Source organism: Stegostoma tigrinum, chromosome 12 (genome assembly GCF_030684315.1).
Source record: "Stegostoma tigrinum isolate sSteTig4 chromosome 12, sSteTig4.hap1, whole genome shotgun sequence".
Classification (NCBI taxonomy): Eukaryota; Metazoa; Chordata; class Chondrichthyes; order Orectolobiformes; family Stegostomatidae; genus Stegostoma; species Stegostoma tigrinum.
The window spans coordinates 57,115,746-57,142,949 of record NC_081365.1 but is presented as its reverse complement, the minus strand read 5'-3'; the positions used below and the strand labels follow the sequence as shown (position 1 = coordinate 57,142,949).

The window sequence follows — 27,204 nt, the reverse complement described above, 5'->3', positions numbered from 1 at the left end:
CCGAATTGGACGAGAGCAGAGGGTTATAAAGTTGGATAAGGCTGAAAAGTAGGGTGAGATCATGGAGGCATTTATAAATCAGAATGAAAATTTATAATTCAATGAGTCACATGTTTATAATCTCATAATCAATGGGGAATGTGAAGCAATAGGACTTAAAACATAGTCGACGTGTTCCAAACACGTTTATGCTTTTGTATTTGTTGCTGTTAAAATATAAGTGATGTTAAGTAGTCAAACAGTATTTGAAAAATCAAACATAAAACTGTACTTGCTGTTTATTATGAATTTGACAAACACTATATGGAGAAAATGTCAAGCCTTGAGCAGCTTTTCATTCTGCCTTCTTGTTAAAGTAAAGACCATTGCAAAATGAAACATCCTGTTATGTAAGTGAGTACTAAAACAGAAGTTTTAGGCTGGATCTTCATCAACTCTATTAATTTAATAGAATGGGCTCATATTGGCCTCAGGGCATCATTTTGTATTTATGTTGACCTTTCGGTGAACACCTTTACTCATTTATTTATTCAAGTTATTATGAATAATCATGTTGGTTAATGTAACAGACATGGGCAAATATAATCATCCAGCATTATAGTTTCTGTGGAACTGCTTTTGCCAATCTACCTTTGTGATAGAAAGTTTAAAATTTGGAGAGTGTTACACCCAATTTAAAAGTGAAATTAAGGTAATGAAGCATTTTGAATGTGCATTTGATTATTTAAATGTAACATGATAATAAATGGGGCCTGGAAGTTAAAAAATTATGTGTCATTAGTGTAATTATGCAAATTCATTACATGAAGTCATGTAAGGAAGGAAATAATGGGCTTGTAATAGGCTAACCCATCAAACATTCATTACAACAGCTTGTTATTAATACCTAAACCAACGACCTATAGGAGGCAGTAAATTAGATGCCCGGTTGTGTAATCCAGGTGACACAAATTGACATTACCTTCAATTCAAAACAAATTCGATTACAAGTTTTTTCTTCATGTACCTCATTCAAAATGAATCAGGCACAATATTGTACTATAATTTGTAGTGAGCTTCTTTTGAATGTTTAGCTTGTTCTTAGTTTTTGTTATATGCAGGTAAATGCAATCCCAGAATGACGCTGAAGGAACAAACATAAACTTCCTGCCCCACCTAAATCCACACATTGAAGCCTGATAAGAAATTGTAATGTCTGATGGCAGGGAGCGTCCATTCTTCTGGGAGACAAGGGGCATTTTTTTTTCTACCAAAGTGGGTAGATGTTGCTGCAGACAAGTTATAACACTCAACATGCTGATGTGTCAGAAAGCTGACAGGAGCCCAGGAATTTCTGCATTCAACTGTAGAACTGTTTTTGAAATATGGAAAAACCACATGAGATAGGTAAATATGCTATTCACACATGCTGCAAGCAAATTAAGTGGATTGTAACCCTTGATTCTGCCTTTGATTTGTCAGTGCATAGGTTGTTTGAAGTATACCAGGTTGAGCAAGGCCAGAAGACTGTAGGAATTGATGGGGCTGGGGAATTGACAGAGTGGACAATCTTCCAGTGCAAAGATCTGATGGCTGCTTCTTTGCCTAAATGGGAGGATTTTGGACTTGATCTGAGTGTGTGTGTGTTTTTTTTACTGCTTTGGATTAACTTGGAAGGATATTTCTGCAGTCTTAAGTCTCTAAGTTTGATCTGCGCTTTGATAGCAGCATGGCAGTTGCTATGATGGGGAGCAAGGAAAGCAGCAGCAATAATACCAGCTATAGCAGGCAATGCCTTAACCACCTCCTGCTTCATGGGACAGAAGAAATGAACCCAGAGCTCTGACTCATAGGAACCTGTACACTAAGCTCGGGATATATAGGCAAAAGAGTAGCTTTCTCGACACAAGTGAGCACCAGTGCCCTAGGAGTGTTAGAATCTTATGCCAGATGGTTACTGACAATCTGGAGCAGAAAATCTCCCTCCAAGTGAACCCCGTGATTGCGATTACGAGAGCCATAAAGTCTGCAGCTTCCCTCCTGCCTGAGAGCCCCAAAGGTCCACTGAATCATAGATTGTATGTAAATGGCAAAAAAGGCACCCTCAAATGAACTGTCAGCATTTAACAACCAACTAGGAACACACATCATTAATGTTCAGCTCATATACAACACTGAAAGTTTGTCCAGCATGGCCTGGAAGCCACCATGATGCCTTCGTCTGGTGTCCAACATAACTTCATACTGATGGCTCTTTGGAGATATGACCTACCCTCCGAGAACAGGCCCAATGCCTAATGCTCAGGGGCCTTACCAATGATCTGCAGCAACTGAAGGCATGTGAAAAATGAGTGGCCATTAAGCGGACACTTGGGATGTTAAAGATGAGATTCAGGAGCCTGAATAGATCTAACATCCTTAAGTATATATATCAGTTTGGGTTTTTCAGGATTGGAGTGGTTAGCTGCACCTTGCACAGCAGAGAGGACTAAGCTGCAGCAGGAGGAGCAACAAGAGATAGAGATGGTAAACCCTGATATTACCAGGGCATCTGCAGCATTCATTTAGCTACCAGGAATGCAAAGGACAGACTCATTCAGGCACAGTCAGCTGATCTCAACTCGTGCAATCTCCTGGACAGTCAATGCTGAAACAACGTGGAATATCCTGCCCTCAGCATAAAGTAATCTGACAGCGAACTGGTCATCAGGTCACTCATACCCAATAGACATCGTTTCCTCTTATCATCCTATTTACACTGGAGCTGAAGGTCATTTGACAGGAAATAAGTTACAATGGGGACTACGGGACCTTGTCTGAAGCTTTGAAGTAAAGTTGATGTTCCTAAATGTCAAACGAAAAGTGCCAGTGCAACAGTGTCAAACATCCTTGAGATAACTTTTGTACAGTTCTAAATTCTTTCCCTCCCTTTTCCAATTGTGCCGAATTGACGCAAACCTAATGGTTTCAACAAAACTGAAGGCAGGCTGTCATGCACCTGTCCTGACCGTTGGATTATTCATGCCCTCTGGATTTTGGAGCCTCTGAGGTTTAAGCCACAGATTGCACCACCAGCATCTTGGGAACAGAAATAGGCCATTTAGCCCACTGGGTCTGCTCTCCCATTCAATGAGATCATGACTGACTTGAGAATATGAAAGTCCAACTTTCCTGCCTTTTCCCCATAACTGTTGATTCTGTATCAATCTGGGTACCTTGACCCTGAATAGACATCCTGATCCAGCATCTCTGCAGTCAGTAATTTCACAGGTTTTCCATCTTTTGAGAGAAGAAACTCCTTAACTCTATCTTAACTGAACAGCCACTTAGTCTGAGATCATGTCCTATGGACCTAGACTCTGCTACAAGTGGAAATAATCACACTGAATCTACCTTATCATGCGCTCTAAGAACATTAAATCTTTCAATAAAGTCAGTTTCAGCCTCCTAAACTTCAATGAGTACAGATCCACCGACTTGTGTCTCATACCTGGGATCAATCCTATGAGCCTTCTCTGGACTGTGTCCAATGCTATTATATTTTTCTTTAGAGAAAGGAAGTAAAGCTGTTCACAGTATTCCAGCTGTGGTCTGGCTGGAGCTTGTACACTTTTAGCAAGAATTCCCTACTTAGGTACTTCATTCCCTTTGAGATACTTTGCACCTCTTCCACTGTGTATAAATCAACACATTAAAATTCAATTTAACTTCCGAGTTGGAGAAGCAGTTCAGTGTCATAATTGGGATAAAGTTAACAGTCACTTCAACAAATGTCTGATGAATCCTTTTCTAATTCGCTTAAGGTTTTGATATGGCATTTGAAAGAGTTTGACATGACAGGATTATTAGCAAATTTGAAGCCTCTTGAATGAAAGGGCCAGTGGATGTAAGATCAGCCGAGTGAAACGAAACAGAAAACCAAAGTCATGTTATTCAGCCTGGTGAATGCTGCACAGTAAGTTAACACAGTGGTCAGTATTAGGATCCCAGCTTTTAAAGATATATGTATACATATATGAATGGCCTCGATGTGGGTGTCCTTGCACAATTTCAAAATCAGGGGATGACACGCATCTTGGAAGTATCATGAAATGACACTTAACTGCTTCATGCCCTGTTGTCATTGGCAACTCAGTGACCCACAGATACTGACTGTCTCTGCCTTGGTGAAAAGCAAGCCAGCTTTTGTGCTCCAAAGATGCTACTTGGCCTGCTGTGTTCATCCAGCCCCACACTTTGTATTCCTGCATTGATATGGCTCCTTCTGATATCGCAGCATGTATGAGAGCAATTTACATTTATTGAAAGTTGGGGTACAGCAAGATCCAGTATTAATTTTCAAATAAGTAACCAGATAGTTTCTCTTGCTGGTATTGGATAAGGGCTCACTGTTGGCCAGGGTACTGACAATAATTCCCAGTTCTTCTCCAAGTAGTACATTCGGAACAAAAACAGAAGTTACTGGAAAAACTCAGCAGATCTGGCAGCATCTGTGACGAAAAAAATCAGAGGTAACGTTTTGGGTCCGGTGACCCTTCCTCAGAACCCAATAGGAAGGGTCACCGGACCCAAAACATTAACTCTGAGTTTCTAGTAACTTCTGTTTTTGTTCCTGATTAATAGCATCTGCAGTTCTTTCAGTTTTTATTGAGTACAATAGGATATTTACATCTACCTGAGGTGCCAAAACATCATTAGTTTAACTTCTGGCCTGAAAAACAGCACTTTTGACAATATAACATTCGCTCAGAATTGCGCTGCATTGACAGCCTAGATTATGGGGTGGATCTTTAAATAAGTCTCAGTGGCAGTATTGGTATCCCTGAGGGAAAGATGACAAAGTAGAGCAAGCAGTTTGCCAGAATTATTAAAAACATAGTTTCGATGTTTGTTCTTTCATTCAGAGTTTGGGGATCTTATGTGAAAATTAGCGACTGCACTAGTTCACATAACAGTAGTTTGTGTTTCAGATCTGACCTTCAATTCCTTAATATCCTGGAGGGTTGATAAGGTGCCATATCAATGCAATTCTTTCTTTAAACAATTAGCTGAAATTTCCTTGTATAATTAATTAATGTCATCATATTAAAGTGATTTCACTTGACTGAAACATTCTTATTGCAATTTCTCATATCTTTTATGACGGTGCCATTTATTTTAAAGGGCTTATTCATGAAAAATTGGGATGTCCTGATTTTAGTAATTTTAAGACTGACCAATTATTTATCATTCATGATAATCAATTATGTGCAGTTATATACAAGACACAGAAACTCAGTATATATGAATTATGTTGATATATAAAGTGGTAAGGCCCATTCTACTTGTTCAGTTTTTATTCCTTTGCAGTTCATCTACCCTTGAATGTCTCATCCCAGAGATCATTTTAAATATCTGAGCATTGCCAATGTCTGTGAACTATTTGATAATAGATCTTGGCCTCACTATATTGTATACTTTAATATTTTGCAGCAGAAGTCATTGGATAACAGGTACTTGGTACAGGTTTCCTGCTTTCCGAGTGAAACTGAGAACATTTTTGATTTGCTTTTCCCCCAAGGTGCCTCCAAATAAATTTGCCTGACTTCATATGTGGTTGAATATGGAATTGTCCTGGCATACTGCGCAGCATTACACAAAGGGAGACAAAAACCTTGTCCTCCATGATGGAATAAAACGTTCATCCTTCAGTCTAACACATTGTATTATCCAAACCTTGAGTTTGATCCCATCTTCTGTACAGCAACGGTTCCAAAGAAGAGCCATATTGCTCTCTCTGCAGATGTTGCCCAACTTGCTGAGTTTCTCCAGCACTTTCTGTTTTTAATTACACTGTGTATTTTGTTAGCATTGCAAGAATATTTTTTGCTGTACATTTGATTTGGCAAAAAGCTGTGTTCAGAAAATGAAACATTCTTTTCCAAGCAAGGATACTATCTAACAGACTGAGCAAATTTTTGTTAACATAGTGGAACACAACGCGCTCGATGACTCAGTTCTCTGGCATTGTTCTTGGTAAAGTGTCAGTATGCATGACATTTGATGTTCTGAAACTGCTTCTGACAAGAGACATTGACAGGAAACAACAGAATCAAATTTGCCAACCAGAGACCAAGGCCAAATGTGGCCTTTTCCATTAAAGGTCAAGAGGCATTGGTGAGGAATAACACCCCTTGTGAGAAGCAGGTATCAGCCATTTATTATAGCACAGACTGGACCAGTCACCTACACCATACAGATAAGAGATGATATAATAAGGAAAAGGAATGCAGCCAAATTCCTGGCAACCAAAACGAATGTTTCAGATAACATTAATTGAAAAACCACAACTCACTGTGGCACATAGAGATCTGGACATACCTGAGGACAGGAAAATAATTGGAGCATCTGAGGGAGACAGGACTTTAGGGGAGAATATCGTGGCATTGTGCAAACATTCCGCTATCTCGGGAACATACAATGGCGGATGATGTCGCTGTTACACCTAAAACACCACAGGCCAAAGCCAATGAGAAAAATAAGCAGATGTCTGAGGTGAGCCAACAGCCACACAGGAATCAATGTCTTTTGGAGCATATTACCAGTGAGCTGTTGCATACTGTGAATGTTTTCATTGGAGGAATCTCTGATGTGAAGGGGAAGGGGTGTTCAATGTTTGCTAAGTAGGGTGGCCTGATCACGTGACATCATGATGCCATCTTTGTTGCTGCGGCATGAACGCATAACTAAAGCTGCTACTGCTGTTAGACACTGTTGGCCCTTCTTGGGAACATAACATTCTTGACTCCAAATTGTAAAATTCTTTTCATGCTTTTAAAATGGAGGTCAAACTATTGAAATTCAATGGTGGTTTGAATAATTTCCTGCCTATGGGCTTTTAACTTCCTTTCCATGTATCTAAGTTCATGTTTGAAAGGTCCTGAGTGAACCTTTGCTTTTACTCTGCATTTTCTTACATACAAAATGGTAACCTCCTTTGCTCAGTGTTTCTAAGCTGAACTACAATTTCTCTGACATAATAGAGATTTGAGAATCCAGTTATTATTCGTTATTCTGTTTTATGAGGTTTTGCCTCATAAATTTTATAATCCAACTGTTGACTGTACGTTAAACTTTCAAGTGCATCATCTCTATCAAAAACTGCTCAAAGCAGTTTTGGAAAATATTGTGTGAGAGATACCCATAGCTTAGCCCTCCAGGCACTCTCTTATAAAATTTGATATCCGCAAGCAGCTGAATTCTCTTATAACATTTACAACATTGGAATGGGTACTTGTTAACTAGATCATTTCCTGCAGTGGCAGCACATAGAACATCAACAGCCTTGAGAACCGACAGTCATCTTTGATGACATTTCCAAGTAATGACAAGTGTGATCATTTAACATGGGCTTCTTGCAGCAACTTGAATGATTTAACGGACCACGCGCATGTAGGTTGTGGAAAGAATACAGATTTACCAGCTCATTTTGCAAATCGGGAATAGCCGTTAAATCCAAGTTGTAAAATTCTTGGAGCTCAGAAATTGTAAACTTATTATTCCTCATTTTGCCTCCTTTATAAACTGCTTTTATGTGTCCAAGGTGTTTGGCGTATGTGGATTTTTTTCTCCCCAAATTTGCTGCCTCTTTTGAAGCTGCTTCTCTGTGTTCGAACCTCATTCCTCAATGCTATCATGTTCTGCAGGACTTCAACAAATTCTCAATCGTCTTGGGTAATCCTGGAAAATATCTGTTGCTGGCTGTGGGAACAAAGTGGCATCGATGTTAATCTTCATGCTGTCTCTTTCAATGTGCGTGCAACTGATCAAAACCCACACATTGTCAAAGTGCAAACTCTGCCTACTGCCAGCTACATAAACATAATTCAAAATACAGCATGGAGCAAATCAAAGCACATAATATTGAAACATTTTAAGGGTGCCAAATATACTTCTGCATTGATGAGAAGCAGCTTCCAGCGTATATTACTGTGAAAGATAGCTAGATATATAAATCGTGTGACTGGCCCCTTATCTGATTAACAGCACTGAATCCAAGAATTTCCAGATCAATCTTCAGATACAGCATTTCAAATCTACTTGGGTTCAAACCTAGGGTGCACAGGTCCAGCCAGCTGAAAAGTGACATTGGAGAAGAACTGAGTTGAATCATTGCTTACGGCATTGGGAACATTCAACGGGATGTTGCCAAGAATGATCAAGAGCTACCATTGAATGTTTACGTTTGTATCACTTTTGTTGAGTGGTACGAGAGGAATTTACAACTGCAAACTGCATTAGGATGCATGGAATTCTGTTTGTTATCACAGAAGTCCAGCAAATCTCCTGCAAGCATTCAATACGAGCATGCATTGTCAGAGAAAAAGGATGGTATAATTACAGCCCAAGATTTTAATTTGTAAATGGGTTGTGAGAGCAAAATAAAGTTCTACAATTCTGCTGGTGGAATTGTCACAACACTAAATTTTACAAGGCTCAACTCTTCCCACGGGTTGGAAGTTCGAGATTGGGTTGGAACACGATTATGCTGCCATCTAGTGAAAACACAGTCAGAACTGACTGCTGTAACATGTCCTTCAATCTTTTGTGATATTTTTGAGTGTTTACAGTCACGTGAATCCTGTCCTGTGCTGATGGAGTTTTGAGGCCGAGTGACTTTTAATAAAAATCTTCCCACTAAATTGCAAACTCAAGCCTTTGGCTGCTTAACAGAAACCTGGCATAGAATTGTTCTCGGCCAACTAACTGCACGGCATCAATTGTGAGACACATTTTGAGGTACAACTTGTTGTGTGAGAAATGTAACATGGTTAGAGATTTTTAACTAAGTTTTGACTTGTCACAGGAGACTTGAATGGAAATGTAGAACCATCATCGCTATAGCAGAAGGGTGCTTGTTGACATTAAAATTCAAAGAAAAGTTGTGTGATTGTCCCTCTGGCCCCTGTTTTGTTTGGCACTGACATGGGATAAACCATGAAGGCAGTCAGCAGTGCAGTTGGCAATTAACTGATTTTCATTGCCAAAATTGTAGGTGATTGATCTGCTTTCTCCCTGTATCTTGAACCTTGACCTTTGTTCTTTGAAATATCAGTGCAACCATCTAGTTTTGCTGACTACTTTTGCTGTACAAGATACGTTCCCAAATTTCCTTGCTTCATTACTGAAGTCTTTGATTTTGGCACCCAGCTCCATGGGCATCAGCTGCCCTTCTATACTTCACCTTCACAGCCATTCTTTATACTCAAGACCTGACAGCAAACATCAGGAGCCTAGTAACATCAGAAGCATTGCAACCAAGCTGCATTTACTGTGTTCACCCATGGTTCATGTGAAAACATTTTGGTCAGGATCAATGAATAGAGCAGTTATTGTTCTCCTTCTTTTGTACCAAGCAACACTGAGGGCCATTGTTCCACCCCACTGTCATTATACCTGAGTTAGGAAAAACCCGAGATCAAACTTAAGCCTGACTAGCCTGTGTTGTTATAAATATTGTTCAATACTGCACAGAATAATGATTTTGTGCGTTGTTTGGAGTTCTGTGGAAGTTAGTACCTTTCTCAGAAGGTCACTTCCAACATCATGGTTTTTTCCCCCTTGGAAATAAATAGCATGCGTCTTATGGAAAAAATATATTTGTAGTTTTGGTTCCCTTGCTGTCATCTGGAATTGGGTCACTGACATAATACTTAGCCCCGTATAAATGACACTGTCTGAATTCAAACAGTGAAACAATGAGAAATGGAGGGCTTTGTTAAAAATACATGCTAGTCTTTCAGGAAGAGTTCAATAGGGAATTATTTCAAGGCTGTCAACTGTTTAAAAGTTTTATGTTGACACAAAGTCTGTTCTGTAATCTCTACTCCCAGATCAGATTCTATGCTGTTTACGTTGCAAAAAAAATATACTGCCTTTGACAGAAAGACATAGCTGTCATTTCAAAGGAGATTTTTCTTGATTTCTCTGATTGAAATGTCACGTTAATTCACTTCCTGAAATTTGAATATTACTTACTGAATTGATAGCGGGTTGTGGGCTGCCCTTCATACAGCGCCTCACTCCTTGGGCAAAGAGGACCATGACACTCACAACCCTGCACTTGACTTACTGTGCAGGGATCCTCAGAGTGATGGAAACCTCCTCCCAGCCACTTAACTGAGTTCTGATGACACCCACAATCAGCTTCTTGGCTTTGTGTATGCACTGAATGACATGAAAATATCAGCTCTGAAGAAGGGGGACCAAACCTGAAACTTTAACTCTGACCTTTTTCTTCACAGATGCTGCCAACCTGCTGAGCTTTTCCAGCAACTTCTATTTTTGTGTCAGTAATAATTTGAGCCTGGTATCTCCTGCTGAGAAGGCAAAGGACAACCAACCATGGCAAGGTTGCTTTGAGCATATATGTTGACTTCGTGAGTGAGTGCTATGCAAAGAGCCCAGAGATTTCTTTCCTCATTCATTCACAGGGTGAGGGCATTGCTGGCTAGACCAGCAATTATTGCCCATCCCTAATTGCCCAGAGGGCAGTTAAGAGTCAACCGCATTGCTGTGGGTCTGGAGTCACATATAGGCCAGATCAGCTCAGGATGACAGATTTCCATAAAGGATAATAGTTAAGCAAGTGGATTTTTCCCAACAATCGGCAATGGATTCATTGTTATCATTAAACAGTTGATTCCAGATATTTATTGAATCCAAATTCCACAGCTGTCATGGTGCGATTCGAACTCTGGTCCCCAGAACATTACCTGGGTCTCTTGAGTAGCAATCCAGTGATAATACTGCGAGGTCGTTGCCTCTCCTGATGCTGCCTGGTTCAGCCTCTGAGCTGGACGTATGTGCCTAAGTACACAGTTTGCTTGCTGCAGCATTACAATGGTAGTTACTGGCGCAACATTGATGTGTAGAATAACTGTTGAGAGAGAGATGACTGGTGATAGTTTAACCTGAAGGTCACCACACCTCAGGCAAGGACGGAGGTTAAGAAGGAGAGTCCTTTACGGTAGCCAGTGTTGGAATTGAACCCACGCTGTCGACGCATCTCTGCATTGCAAACCAACTATCCAGTCAATTCAGCTAAGTGACTCCTTATCTTCAGTATTAGTATCATCTACACAGGAGTAGATCGCTCAGTTGGAGGGGAAAGAAATTCTAACAGGGTGTGATAGGGGCTGCCCCTGCCCTCCAGTTAAACCAGCACATGAGGCTGGAGTTAATAGAATGGAGCGTTTGGCCTTGTTGCAGTGGAGGAGGTTTCGGAGATAGGAAGTGAGAGAAATATTGAGGATTTAAAAGTGACAAAGTTTATACCTGATGCTGCTGGGAACACAGAACCGATATGTTTCAGTGAGAACAAGCACAATAGATAAGGGTGGTTTGGTGTGCGATAATTTTAGATGATCTGAAGTTTACAGTGAGTCTGAGGCTGAACCAGAGAGATTTGGAATTGAATTGAATTGAGTTAGCCTGTTAGCACATGTACTTGAATGAAGTGAAATGCAGTGAAAGGTTTGCAATGTCGCCTCTTATAGTGCTGTCTTAAGTGTAAGATACCTCAGTACAGATACCTAAGTGTTTGGTATAAAATAGACTAAGTAGTCCAACATAAGAATAAAAAGGAGAAAAAGTGCACTCAATTGACAGTCCTTCCACCCTGTTGGTGTCAGCACTGAGCCTCTAGACCACACTGGGCCAAGTCTCCAAACCATGCCAGGCTTCAAAACACCAGGCCTCCTCTCCAGTTCACAAAGGGCCTTGCCTCCCCACGATGGCCTCCAGTCCAGGACGTGCCTCCCTGCAACGGTGTCTAGCCCAGGACTTTACCTCCTGTTGGTAAATTTGGTACAATATTTGTGGATTAGAAGGCAGAACATTAAAATTTGGCACTTTTAAAATATGGATGTTTGTCAAATGATAGGGGGCAAGGCATTGCATGGTCCCTTTAAAAGATCATGTGCTTTCTTGAGGCTTGGAGATTATAAAAAAAAATCTGTGGGCAGCTTGTGGGTTTGGAGGTCCACAGAGCACCCAAATTGTAACATTTGTATCAAAAAGCTGGATGGTATGCAGGCCACACCACAGTATTATTTTGTTATGAAGACACCAAATTTGAATTTAGCCAATTAATTTAAACTAGGCCCTTAGAAACCAAAAGCCAATTAAATTTAAATTTGATAGTTTTGACAACATAGGACTAATACTATTGTAAGAAATTGATATGTCATCAAGGGTATAAAACATGAGGGTATTTGGAAATTCAGGAGAGAACGAACTGCCATCTGATAAGCGATCAGCTCTTAGAGAAAGCATCATCTAATTAATAAAGGTACAGTGGTACTCTTAGCTAATATTCCAGACAGAAGAATCCACAGAGAGAACGTTTCTGGCAGAAGATCAATGAAGAAGGCACAGAACATTCTAGAAAACATAGCCTGGCTGTAATTTTGAGAGACTAAGTTCTATGTTTGTATTTTTTATTTTGGTTTATATAAGTGGGACGCATATTTATTGGAACAGCATCCCATTAGAATTTTATTTTATTCGGGAATAGTTAGTAGTTAGAAGGGAATTGTTTGGTTTGTTAATAGTTTAATTGTTCACTTAATGAGTTAGATAAATAAATCGTTACTTGTTGATTATAGACTGAGTATCAGGAATTTATTTCTTTAATCACTGCTTCACAACAGATTGGAGGTGACAGGCAGGTCATGCCACTTTTCACACTTCTTTTAACAGATTTTGAGGTTAGAAGACTCTCTCTGGGTGTTTCGGTTTTACTTATCGGGACGGGGTGTGGGATTGACCTCTGCTTTATAATACCTCCCTGCAATAACTTGCAGTCTGGGAGTTATCTCCTCCACTCCCATCCCAGTAAGTTTTAAAACAAAAATGAAAGTTTAAGGAAAACACAAGGAAATGGGATTTTTAAAAAAGCCAGAATGGACAAGGACAGGTGCCCTACTCTGCTGCTAAGTTTGCCAGAAGTCAAGAAATAATTATAATCCAATCCTAAAATTGTATCAGAAATAATGGGAACTGCAGATGCTGGAGAATCCAAGATAACAAAGTGTGAAGCTGGATGAACACAGCAGGCCAGGCACCAGGAGGCTTTTGTGTTCATGAGATGCTGCTTGGCCTGCTGTGTTCATCCAGCTTCACACTTTGTTATCTATAATCCAACCCTAGACTGTTCCAGCCTTGAAATGAAAATGTAACTGTCAGGGTTACAGTACAAGGGAGCAGACCTTTGAAACTAAAATATCAGGAAAATTAGTTCAGCACAGAAAAATAGATACAATAAAAAAGAGGAAGTTTCAGTTTTGTAAAGAGGGGGCAGAAAAGAGATGATTTTGCATGGAAAGCCATTTGAAATGTTTTTCAGACTTTATGTATTGTGAAACTGAGCAGTATTCTAACTCTTCTGACAGTCATGTGTGAGATAATAAGAACTGCCGATGCTGGAGCCACAGATAACGCAGTGTGGAGCTGGAGGAACACAGCAGCCCAGGCAGCACTGAAGGAGCAGGAAAGCTGACATTTCGAGTCGGGACCCTTCTTCAGAAGAAAGGTCCCGACCTGAAACGTCGGTTTTCCTGCTCCTTCCTGCCTGGGCTGCAGTGTTCCTCCAGCTCCACACTGTGTTATCTCTGACAGTCATGTGCAGTGTAGACATATTGAAGATGCAGTGAATAGAAAGCCCTGTACCAGAGGCAACTAATTTGTTATTTTAAAGGTTTCTACTTCTACGCTGATGTATATTAGTCATGGTCATTAATCAAAAATGTTGTGTTGCAGGGATTAGAAAAAGCGTGATTGTTAAGTCTGGACTTTTTTTTCGATTTATACAAAGTTAGCAGTGCAAATGTCTGTAGCATAGGGAAGGCTGCACTAATTGCAAAGGAGAATTAGTAACACATTTCTTGCCCTTTGTTTTATGTCACTTGCAAAGAGACTTTCGATCGCTCTTGGTTTGGGGAGGAAAATGATCTCTCAAGTAATTTGCATTTAAAGAATGGGATGATTCACACAAAATCTTCCCCTCACTGGTTTTCATGAGATTTTTCCTGTATAGTATCAGTAATTTATTTTATTTTGTTCTTCAGCAATTCATGAAGGAGCTGCGGCAGTGGCAGATAAATGTAGACGTGGCCAATAATCTTGCACACAAGCTTTTGCGGGATTACTCGATGGACAATACCAGGAAGGTGGAACTGATTGCAGATAGCATTAACGTTTCATGGGCAGCCATTAATAAAAGGTAATCTGCAGTCATATATTTTGCCTTTTCCTCCAATACTTTCAGGAAAAGATATCAAGTCTAACCTTTCAAGGGCTTACAGGTTTAATATAAAACAAGAGAACTGCCGACACTCGAGATGTGAAACAAAAATAGAACTGACCCATTCTGCAGAAGAGTCACTGGACCTGAAATGGTAACTCTGATTTCTCACCACAGATGCTGCTCGACTTGCTGAGTTTTCCCAGCAATTTCTGTTTTTGTTTCTAATTTCCAGTTTCCGCACTTTTGTTCAGGATGGAAGAAAAGCTGCATAAGAGATGATAAGAGCTTAGAGTGAGAAAGTAGGTTTTCTGTGCTGATGCAATCTATATAATGCGGTAATAGGCCTAGGAGTACATAAGAGTGAGTGACTGTGCTAAAAGCAGCCCATGTCATATTTGGAGTGGATGTAGAGTGGGTTAAAAAAAAGCATGAAAGGAAGTTCTAAAGTAATTGGACTCGATGTTGTGCCCTAGAGGCTGCAGGGTCGCCAAGATGAAAATGAGGTGCTCTTGTTGCTTACAGATTTAATGCTGCTGCGTAAAGGCAAAAGTTTCAAAAAGCTTAATGCCCCAGTCCTGACTTCACTTGTATGCACAGAGTTAATGCTTCAGATAACAGCAATAGATAGAGAATAACCAATTCACCTGGGCTCTAATAGATTCACAATTTGCATTTAAAATCTTTGCAATCTGAATAATGTTGCCATTCATCTGAACTCCTTCTGAAGCCGGTGGTCATACAGTCAGAGTTTCAAGGCTGACATGAATTCTTTTATAGGTAGCATACAGATTTGAACTGAGAGCTACATGACTCATGAAGAAAATTCTTTCAGTCTTGGGAGTAAATGGCTACTGTTTTGTAGTAATTTTCTGATTTTAAAAAAATTGCAACAGGAAAACATTAGATTAGATTAGATTCCCTACACTGTGGAAACAGACCCTTCGGCCCAACAAGTACACACCGTCCCTTGAAACATCCCACCCAGACCCATCCCTCTATAACCCTCACACCCCTGAACACTATGGGCAATTTAGCATGGCCAATCCACCTAGTCTGCACATCTTTGGACTGTGGGAGGAAACCGGAGCACCCGGAGGAAACCCACGCAGACACGGGGAGAATGTGCAAACTCCTCACAGACAGTTGCCTGAGGCTGGAATCAAACCTGGGTCCCTGGTGCTGTGAGGCTGCAGTGCTAACCACTGAGCCACCGTGCCACCCAAGTATATAGATCCCACTCAGTGGCGGGGTAATAACTTCCTTTGTTTATCTATTGGATCATACATTCAGTCCGTTTGTGGGTTATTTTAACACGAGTATTAAACTTTTAAAAAATACATGGATTAACAATCATGTTAAAATAGCTTACTTTGCTATTTAATGTGAATGTGCCAACCAAAGCGATACTGGAGAAAATGAAGTCCCTGGGTATGTGGGTATTAATTGTTGTCCCAGTTATCTAACAATTCATTTATTGAAAGTGGAATATAAATAAGATAGAAAGGAACGTTTCCCCTTGGCAGAGGGATCAATGACCCAAAGTTAGGGGCAGGAAGTTTAGAGGTGACTTGAGGAAAACGGGTGGTAATCCTGAATTCACTACCTGTAAGGGTGGTAGCAGCCAAAACCCTCGTAACATTTAAGAAGTATCTAGATGTGCACGTCCACTGTCAAGGTGCACAGAGCTTTGGGCCAAGTCCTGATTTCTGAAATTACTATGTTTAGGTGATTGTTTTTGACTGGTACAGACTCGATAGGCCAAAAAGCCATTTTTTATGCTGTAAATCTCTATGAAGGGAGTATTAATACAAGGAACAGCAGCAATTCATTTCAAAAGAACAGAGATGGGAAGAAAGTGAGAAGTTGGTTGAAATTGGAGCAGATATATAGCACCATAGTGGCTAACAAGCTAACCTGTTAAGATTTCCCTTGGTCGAGGCCCGAAACGTCATCTTTTGTGCTCCTGAGATGCTGCTTGGCCTGCTGTGTTCATCCAGCTTCACACTTTGTTATCTTGGATTCTCCAGCATCTGCAGTTCCCATTATCACTGAAGCTAACCTGTTAGTTTGTTTTTCATCGTGCCTTAGTTGAAAGATAATTTTCTGGAGCAAAGTGAGAATGGTTTGATACACTAACCACTGCTGTAATTATATGAATATGGCATCCAATTTACATGTGACAAAACCTCATAAATGTCAACAAAGTAGATAGAGGTGGGCCAATTTTGTGGTGTTGTTTGGGGGAGAAATGGGTGACAGGAGTGTCTTTGAACGCCTCCTGAAGCACATGATATTTCCCCTCCATAGTTGTCAGCACCTTCAATGTCTCCAAGACCATAACTGTTTGTACAGGGCCCTCGTTCAGAAAAAAAACAGGCTGCCTGTAACCCATGATATGTAGCAATGGTGCTGGCATCTCCCACAATGTGCAAAGCGATATTATTGAGCAGTGCTGGAGGCCCAAAGGCATTCATATAAATGAATCATGCAGATGACCTGAGTAGACTAGTTTTGTATTCAGCCCATCTTGGTCAGATCAGGCATGGGCACACGAGAAAACTTGTTTACTTTTACTAAAAATGATAACGAATGAATTTCATGCTCATTTATCCTTAGAATAAAACCTAAGTCATATTTATTTTTGCCACACCCAATTTGTATTAAAAAAAGTTAATTGCAACTTCAAGGAAAAAGAATGATTCCTCTAATATTGGTTCTGAAATTAGCTGTGCTTTCTTCCTGCCTCTAGATGCATTACCAGCTTCTTGAATGTCAGTTCCATCTTATCTCTGACTTTAAATTTTGTTAATGATGGACTTGGCTTCAGGTGCATTATAGGCTCAGAGCAGAAAGGAAATAAGCTGGAGGTACAGAAACAGTTTTTGTTCAATTGCAGCAGTAACTATTTCTGAAGGCTGAAAAAGAATTTCACACAAAGTCACGCAGATTCCCAATACAACTAATGTAACTATGGTGGGCTCATTCAGTTTTTAATGGAAGTAACAAAATGTTAACTTTATTCTCAATGGTGCAATTATACCATTGATAGCTTCAACCTAGATATGTGTTCAGATTTGATTAATATTATTCATTTGCTTTATTTTTGCCATCTTAAAGCTACATTGCTTCACAAATGGCTTGCAGTAATGCCCAGTTAAGCTGGCAAGCTTCCCTGGTATCCCAAAAGCACATTACCCTCTTGAGCTGCCACAAGGTCTATGGACATTTATGGAGTGACAACAAAGATTTCATGACATTTTCTGTGATTTATTTCTGCCAGCCATATTACTGATAAACAGATTCCTCAGTCAGTTTGGCAACAGTTCATCTCGGATCTATCACACCCTTGTCGCAAGATTCTTATTTGGTGGTCTCAAATTGTTTCACATTAGCTATTTGCTGCTATGATACCAACAATACATTTAATGCTAGTTGCTGCTGGGTTGTTTTATGTTTCAAACCTGCAGACAATCCACGACTCCAAAGAAATACACATACCACTACTCAGCAGGGTCAACATTGCACGAGAACAGCAAGGCAGCTTAAGGTATTCTTAGATCAAATAGGCTGGTATTCAGTCTCGGTCTATGGGGGATTCTTTAATGAATGCTGCTGTCTCAGTATGTTTCTTCCTTTTTCAGTTCTCTTTCCTTTTCTCCTGACATTACTGGATATAGTTCCACTTGCACTTGTTGCTACTGGTACACAAATTGTAGTTGTGCTCTCAAACACCCTTCATCCAATAAAAAAAAACCCACAAAGTCCCCGAGGGCAGTTGAAAACGCAGAAAAATAAATCTAATTTGAAGGGGAGATCTCGAATGGGTTCTAAAAATACCAGAAAAACTCAGCAGATCCAGCAGCATCTGTGGAAAGAAACAGATTTAATGTTTCAGCTTTATGGCCTTTCATCAGACAGACGACAATCCCAACATGTTAATCGTCACAGAGCCCTGTCTTCCCAAGATTTTTTAATCTATCCCAACTTTGCCTTGTGGAAAGCTTGTCACCCTAATTATGAGCTTTTAGAAAAACGCTTTGTTTCGACTGCATATTGCAGTTTTGCCAATGATGATAGAGATCTGAAAGAACTAAGTTTTTGGCATTCATTTTGGAAGGTCACTTATTTTATAAGTGGCCTGGACTTTCTAGAACAGTGGGCCTACCAGAAATTTCAAAGTGTTTTGCCTGTTTGGAGCAAAATGAGGAACAGAAAGAAAGAAATCCAAACTCTGCTTGAGTTCCTGCTGAGTGTTGGAGATTGTCTCCTGAAATACATCCTTACTCTCTCAACCTTATGTACAGGCCTGGGCAAATATCCTTGCGCTTCACTGTCCATGAGTAACAACACCTCCTTATGAATTACTTGTGACACCTACTTTAAGATAAAGAACAGCCAAGTCCTAGTGGAAATCAATTGCAGTAAACGAAGTGGTGACTGTTTTGTATGTGGGCTGAAAGAGTTAATACTAAGAATACCACAAGCACTGCAAACAGTGATCATGTCATGTGAACAGCGTAGGGTCTCAGGATGAAAACTCAACCCCCTCAGAGTGCTATAATAATATGAACCGGACATGGTAGTTTAACATGCTATCAGGTACTTATTGTTCAGTGCAAGCCTATCATCTGGTTAGACCATGAGCTGCCTTGAACAGTGACAGTAGGTGAAGCATACCCTCTAGATCCCTATTCTTTAAGAGTATAGTGTTGTAAATCTAAACATACCGATTGGTTGCACTTCCAAAATGGTGAGCAGCGGTGTAGGTTCTGTTTATCTGTCTATTAAAATGTGCTGGCAGTGGTGGAGGTCTGAAACCTTTTAATCATCTCCACGCCGTCAGCTTTAAGTTGCAGACACAGCCAATAGCAGGGAAAAGCTGAAGATTGAAGAAGAAACCCTCGTGGTCAGATTCCACAAGGAAGAAACTACAGTCAATTGCAATAGCATTGCACATGTGCTAAAAGACACACTGCAGCAAGAGGGTTAGAAACTCCGTGGTGAAAGGGCATTGGTCACTCCAAAGGAGATACATACTCTATAACATGGCAGTGATCTGTGGGATCAGCCCTGAGTTGGTGTTCAGCTGGAGAGTGAATGGACTTCAGACGCTCCATCAATAAAGTTAAAATGTCTGGTGGGCAAGGGAAAAGTTTGAAAATGCACAATCTGTGAAAACAAAAAGTCAAGGTCATATTTCCAGCGTGGATAAACATTGCCACTGCTGTGAGTGTGCACCACATTGCACAACTCCACAAAGAGAAACCATGGTTCACCAAAGCAGCTTAAACTGAAGCCACAGACCTAGAGATATCACAAGACCAGAATTAAAGCACTCAGCTTCCAGTTTAGAAGCTCAAATAGCTCTGATCCAATTGAAGAACAAAGTTAAAAGATAAGTTCAGATAAGATTAGAAGTTAAGACTGCTGAAAATGTAGGAGATCTTTTAATAAATTGTTTTATATGTGGGAATTTATTTAATCCTTAGGGAGTACTGTCAAAGAAATAGGGATAATTACTTGAGCTGTAGATGGGAAATCATCCAGAAAGAAAGCTGTGAAAGAAGTAGGACTCATTCAGTAAAGCTGCTAAGGATTGGAAATCACCTATTAAGGCCACAAACAGTGACATCCACACATTAAAACTGTAGAAAAGGTGGGAGCCATCCATTTCAGCCTCTAAATTAGGGAATTCCAGTTTAGCCTTGATAGGTAGGTACCTTCCATTTTGGCCATAAAACATGAGAATATCCTTCAGTATAGTAGCATAGAGTAATGGCAGTGCTAAGATTGCAAAATGGAAATATTTAAGCAAGGAAAAGAAATAAGAATCATTTAAGAAGGTAGCTAGGAATATGACTAGTATGATTTAATGGACCAAATAGAACACAGAATTAGACCCTGTTGTGCAAACAATTCTCAAGCAACCAAACCGGAAGCTGAACAAGTAAGTACAATTCTATCCATAATTGGGAATAAAACTGATGTTACTGCTTGTCAAAGTGTAAAAGAAGAAAGATGTACTAAAAGCCTTTGACAAATACTTGAACCTCTGAGATAATAAAACTCTTAAAGGAACAAGATTTAATAGGAGTTCCGCATCCATAGGAATCTGTGGTTAATTTTATTACTGATTTCAATAAATTAGTGGAGAAATGCCTACTGGCCTTGAACAGGAAAAAGGGACCAGTGTAAGTCGTCGTGTATTTTTGGCAGTGAAGACTGAATGGTCAGAAGGGTCTCTTCTGTACTGTATGATTCCATGAACTGCAACCATGTTGACATGAAGTCAGAGTTTTTAAGAGACATAATTATTGGCAGAATTGCCAATGAATCTGTCAAACTTAAATGCAGTCCAAATAAGCCGTGAGTCTGGAGAATGCCGTTCTGAAATTGAGTGAAGCAGGTGTCCAAAATCAACACAGATGAAACCAAGGAGGAGACAATCAACCATGAAACAAGTCAGAAACAAATACAGATTGGAAATGAAAGGTGAGTCTAAACAGATAAATGTTTAGAAATGTATGAATCAGTCCCTGAATGGTTCATGAAGAACAAATAGTTAGATGTTGCAGCCTCATAGTGGAGGTCACTGCTAGTGTTGGCAGCTGACAGTCATTTTCTGATTTCTTGGTGTAATAAGCTTCACTATGATCAAGACATGCAGAAGAAGAAACTGAAAAGAATAATGGGCATAATTTCAAGTCACTGTGCCAAACAAAGCACTTGTGGCAGTGACCCTGAATGTTACTGTTCTGTTCTTAAAACCCTCTTTTTACTTCATCAGATGCCACATATTGGTGCTTGTGATGAATATGACAACCCCACATAATTATATTTACCGTTTGTGCCTGCAGCTCTGGAAAGTTTGGCTCAGAGTTGCTGAGCTATACTCTAAGTTGCGACATTATGGGGCATCAGAGAGGGTAAGTCAGAGAGGGTAACACTTTGCTCCATGAGGCAGTTGCCTGCTTTAATAAGTAGAACTCTCAGCATTGGTCATTTTATGGTGCTTGCCCTGTGCCAGAGTGAAGGACATTCCTGAATGGCTGGAGGTGAAGTTGGAATGAGAAGGGCATTGATCTAGTCATCATGGTCTGTTTAAGAACCAGCAACAGAGATAGTGTGAAATTCTTCTGAGACTGGTTGATCAATCACGGTCCAATTTAGAACACAGAACCTCAAAGATAATAATCTCTGGATTGTTACCTGAGTCACAAGGCAATTGAAAAATGATGCAACAGATGTGGGAATTAAATGCAAAGCTTGAAGGCCAGCATGCTATTTGATGTTTTGCTTCAGTAAGAACTAGTATCAGAATGAGACAAAGAGGGAGCTGTTTCATCGATCCGTCTTATGCTCCTATGAGCAAATGTTGGTAAGGTTGGGCCTACATCTATCAGAGTTTAGAAAAACGAGAACTGATCTTATTGTAATATGTACGATCCTGAAGGGAGTTGACAGAATGGATACTGAGAGGAGGTTTCCTCTTCTTCAAAGACCTCAACAAGGGGACACAATTGAAAGGTAAATTTGAAATCAGAATTCTTTCTCTGAGGTTCAGTGGACTCATTGAAAATCATGCCATGTCTCTGAAAGTTACTGTGTAATTACCTACTAATTCCACAACATTGTCTGTTTCACTTCCATCTCACTATGCTTGTCATTTACCTGAACTAGTACATTGCTGTACAACCTCAATTTTTCTCTAGATTTGTCAATGTTCTGTCACCTGATTTCTAAATTTCACTTTGCCTGACACCTTCTTTACTTTTACTTTAAATTTCTAACCATAGCCTTTCTTATAGGAGAATTAAAAAATAGGAGCAGGACCAAGCCACTTGATCCCTTGATTTTGTCCCCACAATTAAGATGGTACCTGATTTTCTTATAGCATCAACTCAATTTGCCTAACTACCTTTTAGCTCCTTAATCAATTAAGAATCTGTCTAACTCAGCCTGAAAGCATATTCTACTACCCTGCTTCCAATGCCTTTCTGAAGAGGAGGAAGCAAACCGTGCTCCCCAGAGGAGCTCGAACAGTTCATCCACTTCACCAACACCTTCCACCCCAATCTCAAGTTCACCTGGACCATCTCCAACACACCCATCACGTTCCTGGACCTCTCTGCCTCCATCTCAGGCAACCACCTAGAAACCGATATCCATTTCAAGCCCACTGACTCCAACAGCTACCTAGAATACACCTCCTCCCACCCACCCTCCTGCAAAAATTCCGTCCCCTATTCCCAATTCCTTCGCCTCTGCCGTATCTGCTCCCAGGATGAAGCATTCCACCCCCATACATCCCACATGTCCTCATTCTTCAAGGACCGCAACATCCCCCCCACCGCAGTGGTCGAGAACACCCTCAGCCGTGTCTCCCACATTTCCCACAACTCATCCCTCACACCCCATCCTTGCAATAACCGCCAAAAGAGAATCCCCCTCAACCTCACATACCATCCCACCAACCTCCGGATACAACACATCATCCTCCGACACTTTCGCCATCTACAATCGGATGCTACTACCAAAGACATTTTTCCCTCCCCACCTTTGTCTGCCTTCCGGAGAGACCACTGTCTCCGGGACTCCCTTGTCCAGTTCACATTCCCCTCCAACCCACTTTCCCCTACAACCGCAGGAAGTGCTACACTTGCTCCCACACCTCCTCCTTCACCCCCATCCCAGGCCCCAAGATGACTTTCCATATTAAGCAGATGTTCACCTGCACATCTGCTAATGTGGTATACTGCATCCGCTGTTCCCGTTGTGGCCTCCTTTACATCGAGAAAACCAAGCGGAGGCTTGAGGACTGCTTTGCAGAACACCTACGCTCGGTTCGCAATAAACAACTGCGCCTCCCAGTCGCGAACCATTTCAGCTCCCCCTCCCGTTCCTCAGACGACATGTCCATCTTGGGTCTCCTACAGTGCCACAATGATGCCACCTGAAGGTTGCAGGAACAGCAACTGATATTCCACTTGGGAACCCTACACCCCAATGGTATCAATGTGGATTTCATAAGCTCCAAAATCTACACCCTGCCACTGCATTCCAAAACCAGCCCAGCTCGTCTCCGCCCCCCTAACCTGTTCTTCCTCTCACCTATCCCCTCCTCCCACCTCAAACCACATCTCCATTTCCTAACTACTAGCCTCACCCCATCCCCTTGACCTGTCCGTCCTCCCCAGACTGACCTATCCCCTCCCCACCTCCCCACCTACACTCACCTCTACAGGCTCCATCCCCACCCCTTTAACTTCTCTCTCTCTCCTCTCCAGCTATCTTCTCCTCTATCTATCTTCGATCCACCTGCCCCTCCCTCCCTGATAACAAAGTGTGGAGCTGGATGAGCACAGCAGGCCAAGCAGCATCTTAGGAGCACAGGATGCTGCTTGGCCTGCTGTGTTCATCCAGCTCCACACTTTGTTATCTCCGATTCTCCAGCATCTGCAGTTCCCATTATCTCTCCCCCTCTCTCCCTATTTATTTTAGAATCCTCCCCCCCCCCCCGCTTTTCTGATGAAGGGTCCAGGCCCGAAACATCAGCTTTTGTGCTCCTAAGATGCTGCTTGGCCTGCTGTGTTCATCCAGCTCCACACTTTGTTATCTCCGATTCTCCAGCATCTGCAGTTCCCATTATCTCTCCCCCTCTCTCCCTATTTATTTTAGAATCCTCCCCCCCCCCCCCGCTTTTCTGATGAAGGGTCCAGGCCCGAAACATCAGCTTTTGTGCTCCTAAGATGCTGCTTGGCCTGCTGTGTTCATCCAGCTCCACACTTTGTTATCTCCGATTCTCCAGCATCTGCAGTTCCCATTATCTCTCCCCCTCTCTCCCTATTTATTTTAGAATCCTCCCCCCCCCCCCCCCGGCTTTTCTGATGAAGGGTCCAGGCCCGAAACATCAGCTTTTGTGCTCCTAAGATGCTGCTTGGCCTGCTGTGTTCATCCAGCTCCACACTTTGTTATCTAAGCAAAGGAAAGGACTTGCAGCCCTGACCATTGTATTACTATTGAACACTTAAACTGTATTTGAAGATCATGGAAGTTGTATCCATCTCTCAAAGATGAGTCCATGCCTCAGGACATTGAGTGGGTGACATGGGCATTCTTCCTTCCGCTTGCTTCCCGATAAGATATGCCCCAATGTGTTTTGTGTAAACTGGTGGACTCTCCAAGTCCAGGTCACCACCCATTGTACACTGGTTGCCTCCTCCACTACACCCACCACCCTGTCAACCTTATGAACTGTAAGGCATTCTGTTCTGTCACCAAGTACCTGGTTTATGCCTCATCCTGGTTTCCTTGGATTGTAATTACAACATTGTGTCCTTGCATTCCAAGACTATTCACTGAACACCTGTGTTATAATGCATCATGAGACAAAATTTCCATCCATTTGACAGAGTTACAATAAAATCCATGAAGCCATGGAGAAAATCCCAAATTAAAATTCTGGTGCCAGAGTATGAGACAGCATTTGCTTCAAGCATTTGCCCTGGAGGCAGGATACATCTATACACAGAGGCGTTGAAGTTGGGAACTCTTTTCCTCAAACAGTGATTGATGCTAACTCAGTTGCTAAATTTAAACTTGAGATCGTCAACTTGTTATTGAGCAAGGATACTATGGGATATGGGCCCAAGGTAGGCACATGGAGTGACGCCACAGATCAGCCATGATCATATTAAAAGCAGAGAAAGCTTGAGGATCTGATTAGTCTACTCTTGTTCCTAAGTTCCTGTAGATGAGGAGCTGCTCGGTGAGGAGTGGGGATTTGGGGCCTTTAAGTCAATAAGGTCTCATCAGTCAGCTGAAGACATTGATAGAGTACAATAGTAGCCCGCCATCAAAGTTACTTATGAAGGTCTGATTGATCCACTCTTCAACAGCTTTGCATTCCATTGTCTGTCAACTTAAGAATCATTGTAACTATGTACCCTTCATACTCCAAGCAACCCTTATCCCACAATTGCAAAATAATTCATCTGGATTTAGTTTCTATTCAGCAATATAATTTGGAAGATTGAACCAAAAAATTTGCATCTGAGGCATTATAGGAAAAGAGAAGCCTCGAAATTTGGTAAGAAGAATAGAGTTATGGATGATTTTCCAAATGGGGAGAAAATTCAGAAGTCTGAAATGCAAAGAGACCTGGGAGTTCTAGCCCAGGATTCTCTCAAGGTAAAATTGCAGGCAAATGTAACACTGGCATTTATTTTGAGAGGACTTGAATGTAAAAGCAGCAATGTACGTCTGAGGCTCTATAAGGCTCTGATCAGGCCATTTTTGGAGTACTTTGTGCAGGTTTGGGCCCCATTTCTCAGGAAAGATATACTAGCCCTGGACCGGGACAGAGGAGATTCACGAGAATGGTCCTAGGAATGAACATTTGAACACCCTGGGTCTATATTCCATGGAGTTTAGAAGGATGAAGGGGAATCTAATACTGAATGGCCTGGACAGAGTGGATGTTCGGAAGATGTTTCCATTGGTAGGAGAGACTAGGAACCGAGGGCACAGCTTTAAAGTAAATGGAGATGAGGCGAAACTTCTTCAGCCAGAGAGTGGTGAATCTATGGAATTCACTGCCACAGAAGTCTGTGGAGGCCAAGTTATTGAGTATATTTAAGACGGAGATAGATCGGTTCTTGATTGTCAAGGGTATCAAGGGTTACGGGGAGAAAGCAGAAGAATGGGGTTGAGAAACTCATCAGCAGTGATTGAATGGCTGAGCAGACTCAATGGGTTGAGTGGCCTAATTTCTGCTCCAATGTCTTGTGGACTTATGGTTGAATTAAAGAGTTTTACAGCACTGTGAAGTAATCCAATACTAAATAACATTCTCACTCTCTCCCAAAGACCTTTAGCTTCTCCTGTTTAAAATATTTTATATATTTTTGCCTGATGCAGTGGTGCCTGTCTCCACCACTCAATGCAGTGAAAAATTATATGTCTCAATGGTATGTTTCATTAGCAAATTTCTCATAATCTCTCCACTCTTGCTGCCATTTTAAAATTAATGAACCCACAACACTGACTTGCCAGTCAGCGGAATTAGACTATCCTTATTCACACTGTAGTGTAAAAATAGGCAAGTTTTGCAAAACTGTAAAAGATACAAGTCAGACCACAACTGAAATACTGTGAACAGTTTTGGGCCCCTGATTGAAGGAAAGATGCCCTGACATCGTAGGCAATCCAAGAAAGGTTCACTAGGCTGATACCAGATACGGGTGAGGGGGCGGGGACTGGGGGTTGTTGGGGGCAGGTGACTGTGTTATGAGGAGACCATGAGTCAACTGAGCCTGCACATGTTGAAAAGTCAAAAAATGAGAGATGATCTTATTGAAACATACAAGGTCCTCAGAGGGCTTGACAAGGTGGATGCAGAAAGGCTGTCCCTCCTTGTGGGAGAATTTAGGAGTGGAGGGCATAATCTCAGAATAAGTTGTTACACATTTCAGATAGAGATGAGGATGAATTTCTTCTTTAAGAGAATACCAAAACTCGAATTTTTTACTGCAGTATATTCAAAGCTGTGATGGACAGATTTTAATTAGTCAGGATATCAAGGATAATCAAGGCAAGAAAATGGTATTGAGGATTATCAGATCAATCAGAACCTCATTGAATGGAAGAGCAGAGTCATTGGGCTGAATGGCCTACTTCTGCTCCTTTGTCGTTGGTCTTAAAGTGTTCCCCTGGGCTCTCTCTGACATCTTTGGTAATCTTCAAATCTTTGTGTCAGGAAACAATGCAATGCCCCTTTAAAATGTTGCAAGCTTTTTGAGTCTATGGTGAACCATGATATCCCCGTGCTCCTTTCCCCCGAGAACTGGGAAAATTGTCAGTTCCAGATCTAATTGGATCAATAGGTCACAACACTGTGGTGCATTGGTTAACGCTCCTACCTCATGGCACCAGGTTCG

General features: G+C 41.2%; 1 protein-coding gene across 11 annotated transcripts in view; it reads left to right on the top strand.

The window, feature by feature from the left end:
* Positions 1–27,204, top strand: part of dmd (dystrophin) — a 1,835,475-nt gene that overhangs the window by 1,471,940 nt on the left and 336,331 nt on the right. For all 11 annotated transcript variants that reach the window (XM_059650343.1, XM_048540566.2, XM_048540567.2 and 8 more), the window contains one exon: positions 14,088–14,242. In XM_059650343.1, the coding sequence (XP_059506326.1) occupies positions 14,088–14,242 (155 nt within the window). The remainder of the gene's footprint in view (positions 1–14,087; positions 14,243–27,204) is intronic.